The 18,858-nt window shown below is 39.1% G+C and overlaps 1 protein-coding gene across 7 annotated transcripts in view; it reads left to right on the plus strand.

The window, feature by feature from the left end:
• The window catches only part of MSH3 (mutS homolog 3), a 190,936-nt gene that overhangs the window by 140,791 nt on the left and 31,287 nt on the right, over nt 1-18,858 (plus strand). For all 7 annotated transcript variants that reach the window (XR_007152176.1, XM_047858749.1, XM_047858760.1 and 4 more), the window contains one exon: nt 9,689-9,846. Coding sequence is in view for 6 of the 7 variants with exons in the window: in XM_047858749.1 (XP_047714705.1) it covers nt 9,689-9,846 (158 nt within the window). In the remaining variant the exon portion in view is untranslated. The remainder of the gene's footprint in view (nt 1-9,688; nt 9,847-18,858) is intronic.

Raw genomic sequence — 18,858 nt, forward strand, 5'->3', positions numbered from 1 at the left:
CTTGTAGTCTGTACTCCTCTCCAGCCTCATTATCCCCCTTTCTGTTTGTAGTTCACCTTGGGTTAAAAGTGCAAGGATTTGGCTAAGAGTTTGTCTGGAGGAGGCTTTCGCTAGGGAGTCTCTTACTGTAACCTGTTATTGATTGACATTTTCAAGGAATAAAACACTTTGAAACTGCCAAACTTTTTCAGCAGTTTGCAACTATTATAAAAATAGTTCTACCATGAGCCTTTCTTGAAGATAGGTGTCGATATCGGTACCTGTCAAGGAAAGAAGGCTTTTTTGTAAAAAGCAGCTAATGCCCAAGTCTTGGAAATTAACGTGTGACACTTTTGGTGTTTTATTTATTTAATTTTTTTTTGCTATACATCTCCTGACTTTAGGACCGTTCTGACCATCATTTTAGTGTACCCAGTGATGGACCCACGGATGCTGGCCCTGCACCAGAGTAGCCCTTGTCCTGTTTAGCAGTGACTGTGACTCTCTGTCATTGAGCAGGGATCCCCTATGAGACATTTGTCCAGAGATGATCTTTACTTAACATCCCAGTTCTGCTACTTAGTAGCTGCGTGTTACTGGACAAGGTACCTAGAGTCTCCTGGCCTGTGTTTCCTTGCTGTAACGTGGAAATACAGTAGTACTATCGTTACCCTGTGAGGCTGTTTGTTGTGAGAGCTAAATGAGATGGTGCACATCAGGTCATCAGCACAGTTATCTGTGGCACTTGTTAGCTGCAGTGTTCTTATGGTAACTTAAAACCTTTTATGTTTTCATCTCCGCTTTGCTTCTCTTTCCACAAAAGACAGAATTCAGTGTGGAAGTTGACTAGTTATCTAAAAACTTACTGGTTTAGATTCAGTGTTTGATTCTTGATATTCACTGCTAGGCTCTTACTGACTGATGCTATCCAGACAGACATCACCAGTACCAAGGTAAAAACTTGAGATATTGAACTTTAGTCCCCTCAAAGGTTCATTGAGGTGGTAGATGCCATCCAGAAACATAGTCCCCATGGTGGAGTACTTCCGTGTTTGTTGACTGTCATTTATTCATTCAGCCATCCATCTGTGATTTCCTGAGAGCTTGCTCTGTGTGCAGCATCACGCTCAGTACCTGGCATAGGTCTGGGCACCATCTAGGCTGTCCAGTTTGATGTGTTCTTGGTAACTTCAGTAGGTTCCGGAAAGGGTAAAGAGTTTTTGCCAATTTTCAGCTTCTAGCTATTCTCTTGCAATGTTTCCTCATCCTGACTGGTTTTCCAGATAGATTTAAGGTGTTTTTCATATCTAGGACCTTTTGATGTGTGGACATCAAAGGACATATGATCCTTGCTGAAAGGTAGATGCATAAAATACATGTGTGAGATTTCTTTTTTCTTTTTTTAATATTTATTCATTTTGGGGAGAAGGTGGGGGAAGGGCAAAAAGAGGGACAGAGGACCTGAAGCGGGTTCCCTACTGAGGCTGACAGCCGCGAGCCTGATGTGGGGCTCATACTCACTAAGCACAAGATCATAACCTGAACCAAAGTCAGACACTCAACCAATTGAGCCACCCTGGTGCTCCAGGTGTGAGATTTCTTGATCATTTCCTCACTAACTAGGTTATCTTGGGAACTGTAGAGGACAGGGAGTCCCATATTCCTGACTAGTTTCCAGAGAGAATGCACATGATTTTTTGATATGTCAGGGTGGTGAATATCCCTGTTGCAGTGCCTTTCACACAATAAATTCATATATTTGACCAGTACTTATTAAGTGCCTTCTTTGTAGCAGGCCATGTTATATTCATTGGGGATGAGCAAGATAACCTAGTTCCTCTCATGGGAACTAACTTTCTAGCAGTGACGCTGGTAATAAGTAAACAAGAAAATTAAGGAAATTTCAGAGAAGGGTAAAAGATATAAAGAAAATCAAATGGGTTTCATGATAGAGTGTGACAGGGCAGAGGGGCTTAAGTAGATTGAGTGGTCAGAAAAGGTCTCTCCTGGGAGTTGATGTTTGAGTTTGGACTTGAATGACAAAAAGGATCTAATCAGGGAAGAGCACCCCAGATGCAAGGAACTATGGAAAGGCCTGGACAGCTTGGCACCTTCCAGCAGGTGGAAGAAGAGCATAAACCCAGCCTGGCTAGTAGTAAGTGAACGTGTGGAGGGTGGGAGGAGACTGGGCCAGAGAGGCAGGCATGGCCTTTTGGCAGTGGTGTGGAGTCCAGGCTTTATTATTAGAACACTGGGGAGCTGTGTGAGGGCTTTTTAGCAGGAGACCAATTCTGTTTTCATTTTTTAATTTTTTTATTCATTTTTGAGAGACAGAAAGACAGAATGTGAGCAGGGGAGGGACAGAGAGAGAGGGAAACACAGATCCGAAGCAGGCTCCAGGCTCTGAGCTGTGAGATCAGGTGAGATCATGACCTGAGCTGAAGTCGGACGCTTAGCTGACTGAGCCACGCAGGTGCCCCTGTTTTCATTTTTAAGACCATCACTCTGACTGTTATGTGGAGAACGGACTGTGGGCAGAGAAGCAAGAAGACCAGTTGGGATCTACTGCAGTGGTCCACCAGGATGGTGGCAGTAGAGAGTGGACAGGTAGTATTTATGCTCTCAAAGTCCCTCCTGATTCTCCACAGTGTCTTTTTTACATTAGTGTTTACTAGAGTGTGCCCAGTGTATAATTTAGCTCCCATTGGAGGTATAAATATTAGTGCTTATTGGGAAGGCAGCCACTTTGTCACCTAAAAATAGTTAAGTGAGTTGAAAGCATTTCATTCCTTAAAGCCTCCAAGTTAGTTCTCACCTGAAATCTTCAAATCCTGGATAGGCCTGGAAAGTTCACTTCCACAGAAGTGACCGCAAGTCTGGGGCGCCTGCGTGGCTCAGTCAGTTAGTCATCTGACTTCAGCTCAGGTCATGATCTCACGGTTTGTGAGTTTGAGCCCTGCATTGGGCTCTGTGCAGGCAGCTCAGAACCTGGAGCTTCTGATTTTCTGTCTCCCTCTCTCTCTGCCCCTCCCTTTACCCCTCCCCCACTCGCATTCTGCCTCTATCTCAAAAATATATAAACACGAAAAAAAAAAAGAGAAGTGACCACAAGTCTGACTGCGGTCCCTGTGTACCATTTCCCCCAAGCACTTTGGACAAGTGAATTCCACAGTTTCCCCTCTTCAGTTGAACACAAAGCCACATCTCCAATGTCATATGCCTGAATTTGGACCTACTATTTTTCAGAGAATCATAGAACTTGAAGGTGAGAGATCATTTAATTCACCCTCATTTAAAAAAAAAAATTTTTTTTTTAACGTTTATTTATTTTTGAGACAGAGAGAGACAGAGCATGAACAGGGGAGGGGCAGAGAGAGAGGGAGACATGGAATCTGAAACAGGCTCCAGGCCCTGAGCTGTCAGCACAGAGCCCGACGCGGGGCTCAAACCCACAGACCGTGAGATCATGACCTGAGCCGAAATTGGACGCTTAACCGACCAAGCCACCCAGGCGCCCCAAATTCACCCTCATTTTAGACACTAGGGAACTGAGAGCTACACAGTTGCACTGACATGTCACTACCCTGTCAAATTTTTTATTCTCATTGGATGAGAAAACTGAATCAAGCACTAAGTGTAAATGTTCTTTTCTTTCAAGGCTTTGGAAGGAGTATGGTGTCTACAAATAAAAGGTGTGTAGGACTACCTGGGTGGCTTAGTTGGTTAAGCGTCTGACTTTGGCTCTGGTCATGTCACGGGTTCGTGAGTTTGAGCCCTTCCTTGGTCTCTGAGCTGACAGTGTGGAGCCTGCTTGGGATTCTCTCTCTCTCTCTGCCCCTCCCACAGTAGTGCGCTCTCTCTTTCTTTCTCAAAATAAAGAAATAAAAACTTTAAAAAATTACCTTAAAAATTAGTCTTTAAAAAGATAAATGTATATATTTTTATTGTTCTTACAGCTTTCCTAAATTATTAAAAGAATTTTTTTTTTTTTTTTTTTTTTTTGCCTGTGCACGTCCATCAGCCCCCTTCATTGTTCATTGAGTTTGGTAATTGCACTTCAGGCAGCTCCACCAACAATGCCTTCATGGTTCGGGACCTCATCATGGTGCATGTAACCCATCTGTGGGTCATTTCCCTTGTGTTACAGTCTTTTACTTTCTATTATATGTTTCTCTTCTGCTATTCTATTTTTATGTAACTATGCTGGAGGTCCAAATAATAAAATGTCATTTGGAAGTTATATAAATTTTTCCTGAATCTGTAAATCAGTTTATAAGAGCTATTTGATGGTTCATGATGATTATTCATGAAATGAATAATTGAATCTTAAGATAATTCATTTAAATAATTTTTAGTTAATATTTCAAACAAATGAAAAAGTGTAGAAAACAGTATAATAGACACCTGTTTACCTTTCACTCAAATATCATAGAGAATGAACTTTCGTAATATGAACTTGAGATTTACTTAAAGTAAATAAAATGTTATAGATATAGGTAAGGCTACACATAATTGCTATTTCTTTTTCTCCCCCTTCACCTCCTCTTATTGGTAACCATTATCCTGATGTTATTTAGTATCCTTGTGCAAGGTTTGTATTTTGTATATATTTGTATTTTAACTGTATATAATTTTGTGTGTTTTTAAAATTTACATAAATATAGCACATTGCACCTATCCTGTTGTATACTGTTTTGTAAATGATTGTTTTAATAATTGTATAGAATACATCTCATTTTCCTGATGATACATTCTTTCCATTTTTTTGTCTATTATGAATACAAACAATACTAGAGTGAACAGTCATAGAAATATCTTTCTGAGTACTTGTGTATCTTTCTAGGGTAGATTACTAGGAGAGGAATTGCTGGGTCATGTAGACCAGTATACGCAGTCTTTAAGCATTTCCAAATTGTTCTCCGTATCCTTGCCAACATTCTGCATAAATAGACTTTTAAGCCTTTTGATGATCTGATGAATGTGAAAGCTGTCTTTTAAAAAATATTCCTTCAAAATTTTTCACCGTTAGTATTTCTTTATTCCTTCATTTGAATGTTAGGAATAGCTTGTAGATCCCTTGAAAAATCCTGCTGATTTCGTTTTCCTTTTCCTGATTAAGAAAAGTTTTCGGCTTTGAGTGTTTCTTTTTCTGTAAATATCCTGTTTGTGTCCTTTGCCCATTTTTTCATTGTTTTGGTGTTATTACTGTGTAGAAGTACTACTTCTTTATGCCTTTTTATTTTGTGTTTGGTGGCTTAATATAATTTTTTAAAAAATTAATCATAGTCTTTCCTTTTATGATTTATATTGTTGTGTTGGTTTTCCTATTTCTTTCAGTAAATCATTCTCTATCTTGATGCTATTAAGCTGTTGTTCTATGTTTTCATCTAAAAGTTTAAGGTTTGCTTTTCATAATTAATTCCCTCATCTAGATTTGATTTGGGGCCACTGTGTGAGTTTCTGGCCTACCTCTATTTTTTTTCACATGGGTACCCAGTTGTCCCACCATTGTTTGTTGAACATAGCATACATTGTTTTTGCTGATTTATAGTCCTATTTCTGACCTATACCAACTCATTTGGGTTTTTTTTGTCATTTTCTTTTAAAGTTTTGTTGACAGTTTTTCTTGGGGTTGTCTTTTTTTTGATTTGAAGTTTATTTTCTTTATTCTGAGAGAGAGAGAGAGAGAGAGAGAGAGAGAGCGAGCATGTGGCAGTGGGGGGCGGGTGGTGAGAGAGAGAGAGAGGGAGAGAGGGAGGGAGGGAATCTCAAGCAGGCTCTGCGATGTCTACACAGAGCCTGAAGCAGGGCTCAATCTCATGAATACGTGAGATCATGAAAACCAAGAGTTGGACACTTAAACACCTGAGCCCAGGCACCCCTGATTTGTAGGAGTTCTTTATGTATACTGGATTTGAGTCTTTGGGCAATATATAATCTATACATGTAATCTATGTTGTAGCTTTTCATTTCCTTTATGGCATCTTTTAGTTAATAGTATTTAGTTTTGTTTTTTTAAATTTTTTTTTTAACATTTATTTATTTTTGGGACAGAGAGAGACAGAGCATGAACGGGGAAGGGGCAGTGAGAGAGGGAGACACAGAATCAGAAGCAGGCTCCAGGCTCTGAGCCATCAGCCCAGAGCCTGACGCGGGGCTCGAACTCACGGACCACGAGATCGTGACCTGAGCCGAAGTCGGACGCTCAACTGACTGAGCCACCCAGGCGCCCCTCATAGTATTTAGTTTTAATGTACTCCAATTTTTAAATCTTTCTTTATAGTTAATTATGATTTATGCCTGTTAAAGAATCTTTCTCTACCCCAAGGTCGTATATTATTGTCCAGTTATTTTATTTTATTTTATTTTATTTTATTTTTTTATTGTATTTTTATTTTATTTTATTATTTTTTTGGCTGTCAAAGCTATAATCTACCTGACATTGATTTTTGTTTATGTATGATGGAAGTTAGGAATCAGGATTTCTTATTTTTCTATATGGACATCCTTTTGACCAAACCCCAGTTATTGAAAAGACCATCCTTTGTGTACTTTGCTACAATGTCACTTTTGTCACAAATCAAGTAACTGTGTACGCATCAGTCTGTTTCTGGACTTTGATATATTCCACTGTATGTCTTTGTGCCAGAATCACACTAATTTATTTATTTATTGTAGCATTATAATATTGAGCCTTTCAGTCCATGAACATAGTATATTCTTTCATTTAATTAGGTCTTCCTAAATTTCTCTCAAAAATGATTTATAGTTTGCTGTGTAGAGGGCTTGGTCATTTTGTTAGATTTATTCCTAAGTATTTGATTTCTTTTGATATTGTGGTAAATTGTATCATTAAATTTCTTATTTTCGGGGTGCCTGGGTGGCTCAGTCGGTTAAGCGTCTGTCTTCGGCTCAGGTCATGATTTCACCGTTCATGAGTTTGAGCCCCATGTCATGCTCTGTGCTGACAGCTCAGAGCCTGGAGCCTGCTTCAGATTCCGTGTCTCCCTCTCTCTGCCCCTCCCCCGCTCACACTATGTCTGTCTTTCTCTCTCACACAAGTAAATACACTTTAAAAAAAATTTAAATTTCTTATTTTCAATTACTTACTGCTGAAATCTAGAGATAAAGTTTTATATTTATTTTATATCCAAAGATCTTGTTTAATTCATTTATTGACTATAATAATTTTTATAGATTTCTTTAACTTTTCTGGGAACATAATCATGACATATAGGAATAATGAGATTTATTATTTCCTTTCTAATAATTATACTTTTTATTTCCTTTTCCTGCACCTGCCCTTTTTTTAATGAGTAGATACTGAATTTTATCAAATGCTTTGGAGATCGTCATCTGATTTGTCTCCTCTGTTTTCTTAATGTGGTGAATTATATTGATTGGCCTTTGATTATTAAACCAACCTTATACTCCTTAAAAACTCTAAATTGTTTATATAATATAGCTTTCGATTGGTTTAATGTATATTCATCCATATATACATAATAGATGAAATTGGTCTGTAATTTTTCTTTTTTATTATGTTCTTGACAGGTTTTTGGTATCAAGATTGTGTTGGGGGGTGCCTGTGTGGCTGACTCCGTTAAGCATTCGACTCTGATCTTGGCTTAGGTCATGTGAAGCCTGCTTGGGATTCTCTTTCTGTCTCTCTCTGCCCTTCCTTCTCTCTCTCCTTCAAAATAAGTAAATAAACTTAAAAAAAAAAGATTCTGTTGAATTTTTGGAATGTTTTGGTAAGAGTTACTTTGGTTTTGTAGAAGAGTTTTTGTATAAGATTAGTGCTGTTTCTTATATGTTTGCCAGAATTAGTGGGAAAATTATCTGGGTTTGGAGTTTTCTTATGGAAGGGCTTTTAATTACAGATGTAATTTCTTTAATAGACACAAGCTTATTCAGATTGTGTTTCTTGTGTCATTTTTGCCAATTTTAAAAAAGCAATCAGTTCATTTTATTTAAATTTTTTAAATATTTGGTTATGCCAGATGTTTGGTTATTTATAACAGGTTGATTATTTTTAAGGCTCTGTAAGAGAAATAATTTTATTTTAATCATTATTTTCATCATTCTACTCATGCAAAGTTTCTTTTCTTGTTCTTACTATGCTAGGCTCTTTCTGTTCCAAGAAACACAGATTCACTCAAGTTCCTTCAAATAATGGAGCTTTATGACACTCATTATAAAACCACATGTAACCATGAGAGAAAAGAATCACAGGAAGAACAAGATCTCTAGTACAGTTTGGCTTTAGCGAGACTGGAAATGTCTGGTTAATTAGGGTATAAGACAGCTTTAGAGATGGAACAGATTTTCTTCTTATCCCCTGAATAGTAAGACTTTATAATATTTTACTTTGAGACTCTCATTATTTGCATGTGCATGAAGTTTCTCAACTCCTTTAGGCTCCTTTGCTGCTTCTTACCTTTTATTGCTAACTACCCTCTTTACCCCTTGTTCTGTATAATTTTTCTTCATACTTTGTTTCCTCATAAGTTAATACTTATGGTCCCCAGTGCTTTGTGGTCTTGTTCTGTGTTTCTTTTCAACCTCTACTCCATATACCAACTGATTGAATCTCTCCATGGTTCTCAGTTTAAACTCCCAAGAGATTGTATGGTTAGTTTCAGAAGACCTTTTATGTGAGGCCATGTCTTGGGCTCTTGGTCAGATACAGAGTGGCCACTCTTGACCAGGCAGGTATTGCCCAGAGTGGTGGGTTCACATAGCACATCACATGGATGTCTCGGGCTCACTCCTGTCTACAAAGGGCTACAGTTGGACAGTTTCCCTTAGGATGAGTCTATATATGGCAAGTACTATAATTGGTTAATAGAGGCAAATTCTAGAAATTAAATTAGTGCAAGTGTTTGAGCTTTTCTGCCTCCTTTACATCCTCTGGTGAAATGCCAGTGAAAAATGCTGATAAAAATGATATCTAGAATTTGGTATTGTAAATCTCTTTAGTAGTCATCTGTCTATACCTGAAAAAATTCCTGTGCTACCAACCCAAATTAAGGCCTTGGGCAATTAGCTGTATAATACCTGTAGGGTTTTTTTTTTTTTAATGTTTATTTTTGAGAGACGCAGAGAGAGACAGAGCTTGAGCAGGGGAGGAGCAGAGAGAAAGAGAGGGAGACAGAGGATCTAAAACAGGCTCCAGGCTTTAAGCTGTCAGCACAGAGCCCGACCTGGGACTTGAACCCAAGAACCGGGAAATCATGACCTGAGCTGAAGTCGGACGCTTAACCGACTGAGCCACCCAGGCGCCCTATAAATACCGGTAGTTTCAGTATATGTGCTGCCGAAGCGAGCACTAAATACCGGTAGTTTTAAGATAGACATATTGATTGGTTTTAAATGTAAGCAATATAAAAAACACACAAAGAGGCAGGTAAATGAATATTTAATGAGAAAGCCATAGTAGTTATCTCATTTAGGTTGCTTCTTGTTTTTTCCTTATTTATACACAGAAACAGTCATGTACATTGCTAAAAATTCACTGTTCTGCAATATCATGGTTCAGGGTTAAGACAAAAAGGCCCTCTTTCCATTTGTGATACTTAATTGGTAACGTATTTAAATATCATAAAGCCATCTTTTACTTAAGGCATTCCCATTTATGGAATAAATTATAGCTGTTATGTAAAAGCCCTTTGGGTACAATAAGTGAAATTGCTTTTTAATTTTCTAGGGGGACTCAGAGAGAGTAATGATAATTACTGGACCAAACATGGGTGGAAAGAGCTCCTACATAAAACAAGTTGCATTGATTACGATCATGGCTCAGATTGGCTCCTATGTTCCTGCAGAGGAAGCAACAATTGGAATTGTGGATGGCATTTTCACGAGGTAAAAACATTAGTTCTATTTGAATGTATTTCTGAAAATAAGTCAGGCCCACATTGTCACATGAATTTTCTGTGTACATATTTAGATGAATAGATTTGCTCTTAAAACATTTAGAGCTTAGGAGCTTAAAGAGAGCATTTCATCATGAATATTAATACCAGAGGAGACCAAGGAGAGCATTTTGTCCACTAGTTTTCAAGTTATTTTTGGTTACTAAGTTCTTACTTTAAAGAAAATCTTATATAAAAGATGAATATTTAAACACATAAAAGCAGATCTGCTCTGCCTGAGTCAGAGTGGAAGGCTTACAGACTTGACTGGATGGGCTCTGCAGAGCACAGTCTGAAAACCAGCCCACCCTCCTCATTTTATAGGTGGGGAACTGACATGGAGAAGGGCACTGCCCAAGATTATATATGTATGTATGTATGTATGTATTTTTAATGCTAAGAACATTACCCGTAACTAAGTCTTACCCTTCATTTATAAACCTAAATTGCATGTCATATTAGGAATAGGAGTGAAATATCCTGGTCTCACTAATAGGAAAATCATAGTTCAATCTATTTATTCAGATTTATCAGTTCCTTGTCAGTATAAGAAGTATCTTATACTTCTTAAGAGCATGAACATTTTTGGAAAAATTAAATATAGTCCATATGTATGTAGTCAGATTATGTGTATAAGTGTCTGATTGGTTGTGCAGCTGCATATTTCTATAACACTTGACTTTGGAATCACATCAGAATATATCACATACTGAGGCGCCTGAGTAGCTCAGTCGGTTGAGCATCTGGCTCTTGATTTTGGCTCAGGTCATGATCCCAGAGTTGTGAGATTGAGCCCCACGTCAGGTTCTGTGCTAAGTGTGGAGCCTGCTTGGGATTCTCTCTCTTTATCCCTCTGCCCCTACTCCACCTGTGCGTGTACTTTCTCTCTTGCTCTCTCTCTAAAATAAAATGAGAAAAAAAAATACATGCTGATATTGATGCATTTGAGTAGACATTAAAATACTTTATCTTAGGGACGCCTGGGTGGCTCAGTCGGTTGAACATTTGACTTCGGCTCAGGTCATGATCTCACGGTCGGTGAGTTCAAGCCCCGCGTCGGGCTCTGTGCTGACAGCTCAGAGCCTGGAGCCTGCTTCAGATTCTGTGTCTCTCTCTCTCTCTCTGCCCCTCCCCTGCTCATGCTCCGTCTCTCTCTCAAAAATAAATAAACATTAAAAAAACTTTAATTAAAAAAATACTTTATCTTAGAGCTTGGTTTTTAACCTGAGAGTGAGCAGAGACACCTAAATTCTGTTTGATACCCTATCACCAAACAGATGTTATTTTGATCTTTATATATTTGTAGATAAATTCAGTATAAGAAATTTAAGGACTCTTTCTTTACTTTTTAAATTGTAATTAGTCTTCTATCTTGTAAAAATAAATATACTAGGTATTTTATTTTGGTTGCCTTAGTAGGGAGAGTGACAGAAATTTAACCAAGGGAAAAAAGATTAAAAGGAGAAGAGGGAAAGAGAGAAAGACTTCTTGGGCAAAGTAAGATGGTTTGACTGGAAGAGAATCTTGTTAGTGAGCAGAATATCAGTTATGGATATTTTTAGATGTATATGTATTTTAGATATAAGTAATAGAAAAAAAATAAGAGTTTACTTTTCTCATACAATAAGAATGCTTGAGGTGCACTGTTGTTTCCGCTGTTGTGGTGGTTCTGCAATATTTTTGGCCTTTCCCTCATAGCTGCTAGATAGTTGCTGTGACTCCAGGCATCACATTCATGTTCGCATGTGGGAACAGGAAGAGAGAATGCCACAGGCTCCCCAGCCTCTTCACCCGCCCCCCCCCACCCCCCGCCTTCTTTTTTCAGGAAATCAGTGCCTTTTCAGAAGCCTCCGAGAAGGCTTCCACATATATTTCACTAACCAGAATTGTGTCTCATGGCCATAATTGCAAGGGAAACAGTAAGAATTTGGTTTTGTCCAGCTTTTCTCATGAAGTTAGGCACATATTTAGGAATGGATTCATAGATAATCAGAAAATAGTTTTTGCCTATAAGAAATGAATTCAGTGATAATAATAAAAAGTTAAACTTTATAATAGTAACATATTTAAAATACCAGAAATAACATTCTTACCAATGTATAGTGACTGTTTTAGGCCCCTTATATTAAATGCTTTATATAAAGTACATTCAGGGATAGCAAGTATAAGCCTTCTCAAAAAGGATAAACCACACTAATTTCAAGAAATTTAGGTGTTTATTCATTTTAATTTATTCTTTTGTCCAGCATATATTAGCATCTAATATATAACAAACAATGGGACTGCCAAACAACCATATTTTCTCTTCTAGTGAAACTTACCTGGTGGAGATGATCAATATTAACCAAAAAAATTACATAAAAAATGTGAAATTGCAGCAGTGACAAACATATAAAGGCTGTGTACAAGATGCTCTGACAGTCTGCGAGCAGGGTATGAGCTAGACAGGGAAGGCTTCCCTTAGCAAGCAACTCTTGAGGCCTATCTGAAGGGTGAGCTGACTAATCAAAGGAAGAAAGACAATTTCAGACAGGGGGTGTGTGTGCAGAGTCTCTTAGCATTAAAAAAAAATCATAGATAAGTGACTGAAGAGTGACTCTCTAGGGGAACATTATTCTAGATGAAGTTGAAGAATAGGTAAGGGCAAGTGACACAGAGTGTAGAGGGTTGGGACTTTTTCCTCAGCCATGAGAAACCATTGAAGAGTTCTAAGCAAGGCTTGGCATGATCACATCTACATTGGCTATAATGCAGGAAACGTTTGGAGAAAGGACACAGTAGTAACCTTATCAATAGACTCCTGCAGTGGTCTCGGTGAGAGGTATCAGTACTTTGGATGAGGTTTGTAATGTCAGTTTGAGTGGAAAGGAGTCTCATTTGAAAGGTGTTTAGGAAGTAAATCAACAGGGGTTGGTGATAGAAGGGATATGCAGCTGAGATGAATGAAGTGTCAGAGATGACAGTGGTTTATGCATCTTGTTTGGACAGTGCTGGCATTTACTGGAAGAGTGTGATTTTCTTTTTGCCATAGATCCTGACTTTTATTTTTATACGTAGTAAGGAGAAATACCCTGAGACATTCTAGGGGAGCTGTCATATAGGCAGTTGGATATAGAGTCCAGAGGAAAAGATGAAAAGTAATGATATAAATTGGCTGTGAGACATCTCTGTGTAAGTGGTAAGTGAAGACCTGGGTGTGGCTGAGATCATGTTAGCAGAGAGTATAGTGGGGAAAATAAGGTCCTAAGACTGAGTCTTAGGACTACCAACATGTCATAGGTGAGTAACATGATAAGCTAGAGAAACCAACAAAGGACGAGTAGCCAGAAAGGGAGGACAAAACCAGGATGTTACAGTGTCAGGGAAAGACTCCTCCAAGGAGAAAGGCAGTGCCAACAGCACAGAGAGGTCAGGTGAAAGGAAGCCTGAAAAGTCAACTTCGATCTTAACAAGGTGGCTGTCACTATTGACCTTAGCAGGAGCTGTTTCGGTGGAATGGTGGGACCATACTCCGGTTAAAGAGGGTTAAAGAGTGAGTGCGAGGTCAAGAAATAGAGTGTTAGTACAGGTGTCACCAGGGCAGCTTGGCCAGGGGGAGACGGTGAGAGATCCAGTGAGGGACTTGTTTTGTTTTTGAATGGTAGACTTGAACATGTTCCAGAGGGATATGTTATATCCATAAATTTCTGATTTAAAAAATGCCTTGATTACCTTGGGAAATATTAGAACAAGTTAGTAATGATACTTCTAACAAAAAATCATTAGTCACTTTGTAGAATGAAAATTGAAAAATAAAGAGAGAATCAAGCAGCAAGTCTGTCTTTCCACCCAGGTGAGAGAAAGTTTCTCACGATGGAAGTGTTCCAGCTAATAAGCAAAGAAGGAACGACAGAATTAGTGTGTCACCCTTTTTTTGCAACCCCTCCAGGGTGGAGTTTTTCCAGAGAATTGAATGGAAGGGCAGAGGGAGTTTAAGAGTTGGCCAGTGTATGTTGGGAATGGTGGACCATGGAACTTTAAGAAGAGGGCTGACAGCACCAGGGAAGGCACGTGGTAGGTGGGCTAGAGTCCTGAGAGGTTTCAACAACAGTCTTGGTGGAGGTGCTGTGTGAGCTGGAATGGGCAGCTTTTGAGATGAAACAGTTCATGTCTCTGATGAAGTCCAGGATGTGAGTCTGGTGATGGATGGCTGAGATAGAGTAGAGGAGGAGATGGGCAAAGAGGAGATCTAGGATTGAGCGGGATGGTGCTGGCTGGTTTAGCCACGTGGACCTGAAGGGCTACTGGAAGCAATGGTGGGGCTCTTGGTGGAGACAAGATACACGCCAAGTATTAACAGCTTTGATGAATGAAGGGGAGTGATTTGAAACTGAATAGCTGCAGCATGGACAAAAGGAGGATGTTACGGTCTGGTGGTATAACCTCAAAGGAGCTGTTTTTATTACAAGAAGGTAGAGCCTGGAAGGAAGAGCAGGGAGCCTGAGAATCCTTGTGGTATCAGGTGAGGCAAGGAAGCGAATAGCCGGTTCTTCCTGAGAGGGCTGCAGGGGAGGGACTAGAGAGGAAAAAGGAGGGAGTGCACTTGTGGAGAAGAGAGCGAGGACACGAGATCTGGCTGGTTATTTGGCAGCTATTCCGAAGTACCTAGTGTTCAGGTTTAGGAGGTGAGTGAGGCAGAGAGTTGGATAAAACGTGAGAAGTGTAGAGCCATATGGACTTGATGTTGGTGCCAAAAACCACAGAGGAGGACACACAGTGTTCTGACTGATCAAAATAAGGAAAGTAGAAGAATGGGGTCTGGAGACTAGTCTGACCCAGCTTGGGCAGTGGTGGATCCACAAGCTGTAGGTGCTACACGCTGCAGCCTAAATGGGTCAGCCGACTGTAGCCCTGAAACGAGACACACACTGTGTCCTCTGGACTCAGAAGCTCATCAATCAAACAGGAAAGAAATAGATGAAAACATGTGCGAGGGTCTGATTGCATTGTCCCCGCCAGATATTACTGAGTGCCCTCTTAGCCAGTCATGCATCTTTTAAGCTTTAGGCCTAATCTTGGCACCCATTGCTTACTACAAATTATTGCAGAAACTGGTTCCCTGCTCTCTGAGTCTTCCTTTTTTCCTTCTCCAGTCAGTTTTCAAGCCCCTGTGAGGTCCTTTCAGAACACAGCTATGATCGAGTCATTCTGGTGCTAAAGTCCAAGTCTCTGAGCAAATCAGTCAAGAACGACCAGATGAACCCCAATCTTTTCAGTCTTGTTTTCTGTTTCTTTCCCTCACCTACCTATGTGTCAACCCAACTCTTCTTTCTGAATTCTAGGAAGCTATTATGTACTTTCCCATTTGTCTTTTTTCAGTTTATACTATATCCTGGACCAGATATACCTCTCTTGCTATTTTTCTTGTTAAGATTCCACCTTCTTCACGAAGTCTTCCTGGAGCCCCATAGCCACAGTTAATGTTTCTCATCTCTATACTGTGTGTTTTGCCTTTTTTAAAAAAATGTGTATTTATTTGTGTGTGTGTGTGTGTGTGTGTGTGTGTGTGTGTGTGTGTGAGAGAGAGAGAGAGAGAGAGAGGGAGGGAGGGAGGGAGGGAGGGAGAGCGAGAGCACGCAAGTGGGGGAGAAGCAGAGAGAGAGAAGGAGACACAGAATCTGAAGCAGGCTCTAAGCTCTGAGCTGTCAGCGCAGAGCCTGATGTGGGGCTCAAACTCACAAATGGTGAGATCATGACTTGAGCCAAAGTTGGACATTTAACTGACTGAGCCACCCAGGTGCCCCTGTTTTGCCTTTTTTTTTTTTTTAGCCAATAATAATATTCCCATTTATTTATTTATTAATCTACAAAAAGAATTGCTACATTGTATGGTAGTTCTTACTTTGTTTTTTTTAAATATGAAATTTATTGTCAAATTGGTTTCCATACAACACCCAGTGCTCATCCCAACAGGTGCCCTCCTCAATGCCCATCACCCACTTTCCCCTCCCTCCCACCCATCAACCCTCAGTTTGTTCTCAGTTTTTAAGAGTCTCTTATGGTTTGCCTCTCTCCCTCTCTTTTTTTTTTCCTTCCCCTCCCCCATGGTCTTCTGTTAAGTTTCTCAGGATCCACGTAAGAGTGAAAACATACGGTATTTGTCTTTCTCTGTATGACTTATTTCACTTAGCATAACACTCTCCAGTTCCATCCACGTTGCTACAAAAGGCCAGATTTCATTCTTTCTCATTGTCAAGTAGTATTCCATTGTGTATATAAACCACAATTTCTTTATCCATTCATCAATTGATGGACATTTAGGCTCTTTCCATAATTTGGCTATTGTTGAAAGTGCTGCTATAAATATTGGGGTACAAGTGTTTTGCCTTTTTTAAATAGTTCTTACCACTTTTTGTTTTATAGTTATTGGTGTAAACCTCTGCCTCTCCTGTTGCGTAGTCCATTCCCAGAAGGTGATTTTCATGTTTTGTACATTTCCCTTCCCCTTCCCCAAACCTGGAACTCTGCTTTGTACATATATAACAGACACTCAACAACAGGGCTATTGAATGAACTAATCTTTAAGTCAAGATCAGGCCAATAGAAGCTAATCCCATGGGCAGTGGGGAGTTGTTGAAGACTTACGAGTAGGAAGATGATGTGATCAGAGTTACTTACAGTTGAGGTTTCAGGAAGATTAATTTGGCCACACTTTGAAAGATGGATTATACAAAGGGATGATGTAATGCAGTTATTCTTGGGGAGATCCTGAGCATCTTAATTAGACTGACAGAAATGGAAGTGGACAAGGGACAGAGGAGAGATGTTACAGGGTTAGAACTGACAGGCTTTGGTAACTACAGTGGATGAAGAGTGATAAAGAACTAGAGACAAGGAGGCATCAAACCTCGGTGACCAAGAGAAGTGAATGGTGGTGTTTGTCAGTGACCCTAAGAAATTCAGGAAGGGGATCTGTTTTCAGAAGTGATCTTAACTTGTAACATGCAGCACAGCTAGGAGGCTGCGTGATAAGATCGCCATTAAATTCCCGTGTCTTAAGCAGAAACTATAGACTGTTAGGAGACAGTGGCTCAATAACAAGATCAAAACTCCAGTGTACTAAACACTCATTTTTCTTAAAACCTTACAGTGTACTTGAGTTTTATGCTAGGCCTTAGGGATACAAAGCCGAATGAGGCCACGTTACCTGCCCTCAAGAAACTCACGTGTGATAAGGACAATCCATGGAGGCACAAGGCATTCCATTGCTGTAAGATCATGCAGTGCTTGAGAGGTGTTTGTATATGTGTATTTATTTGCTTGTTCGTTCATTAATATTTATCCTGCCATCTTCCAGAAAGTAGTTAAGTCAGTTTACAGAAGATTCCAAATAGTGTGAGTAAAAATGAGGGTAAGGGCTTAAGATGGAGCCAGAAATGAAGCTTACAATATTTATCACATAATGACCAACTCTGCTGTGGGGAAGCTATAGATTTGTCTCAAAGGTTTCCATGAAGGTAAACTTGTTCAGTTAAAATAGTTCATAGTACCTAGAAAAACAAATGAATTACTTAAGAAAACAGCTTTAAAAAACCTGTTTATTTTGTTAGACAACAATTTTTAGTGAAAAGACCAGCTAGTGGCTGACCTAGAAGGTACTCACGTGGACCGTGAGCTTTTTCCTCCATGCTGCTGCCATGATAGCATGACTTTATCTTGTGAGCCAGGAGCAGCCTTGAGGAGCTGGACAGGTTACTAGTCACTGCATAAGGGAGAAACTAAGCTGTAAACCTTGCGAACACCAAAGTCATTGTTTCAGTATAGTGGTTTTCATTCTGAATTAACTTCCTTAAACACACCCATTTTTTTCAGCTACTTGGGAATACATTTTACCATTACCTGGTACTGGTGGGCCCATCCAGAGGTAATATTACATGAAAGAAAGAATATTCTTGTTATAATAACAAAAAAGAGCTGGTTACAAAACCTGGCATTCTGTTTGATTCCACTTTTGTAGGAGAAATTATATATGTAAATATATGCAGAGAAAATCATCTAAATAGAAGGCTATATTCCAAAATATCATGAGGGAGATGGGATTGTGGTGAATGTTCTTTTCTTCTGCTTATTAATATTTTTAAAATTCTAAAATAAATGTAACAAAGATACAACCTCAGATTAAAGGCAGTATCAGTCAAAATAAGATGTTTTATAGGAGTCTTGTGAAATGCGTATATGGTCACTGTCTGAAAACACTTTTTTCCAGGGCAAATTTCTCTTCCCTACTCAGTAGCATGGCATTTGGACTTCTAAGCCTGAACATTCCCAGGTACTTCAGCATATCAGAGCTTACTTTTCCAAAAAGTTTCTAACCCAGCCTGTATGTAACCTTATTTCTTCCTCCTTTAGTGATGGTTTTCTTGTCTGGATCAATATAGAAGATTGGTGTCTTTAATTTTCATAACACACATATTATCATCTGCACACGGAACATCTAGAAACAGTGAGTTTTAACCCTTAATGTACATTGGACTTTTTTTCAATGGAGCTTTAAAAAATACTGATACTTGGACCCTAAACTCAGTAGTTCTAAGTTGGACTGGGGTCTGGAAGTTGACACTTTTGTAAGTGTCCAGACAACTTTGGAGTGCAGCCGAGAAGCATTTCCACTGCCCTTGCTGGAGAGCTCAGTTGTTTAATTATAAAAATAATAGATCCTATTATGAAAACAATTGAACAGTATGATAGGGTATAAACTAACTTTTACCTTCTCCCCAGGTCAACAACTATTGATGATTCTTTGTATAATTTTCCACCAATTTGCAGGTATACATAAATCTTCTCTTATATAAATGGTATTATATTAAACATTATGCTATGCAGCTTGCTTTAATTTCCTAATATGTGGGGGACATATTTCTCTATCACTTCATGCAGATTACTCTCACATGTTTTTTTTAATGTTTTATTTATTTTTTGAGAA

Source organism: Prionailurus viverrinus, chromosome A1 (genome assembly GCF_022837055.1).
Source record: "Prionailurus viverrinus isolate Anna chromosome A1, UM_Priviv_1.0, whole genome shotgun sequence".
NCBI lineage: Eukaryota > Metazoa > Chordata > Mammalia > Carnivora > Felidae > Prionailurus > Prionailurus viverrinus.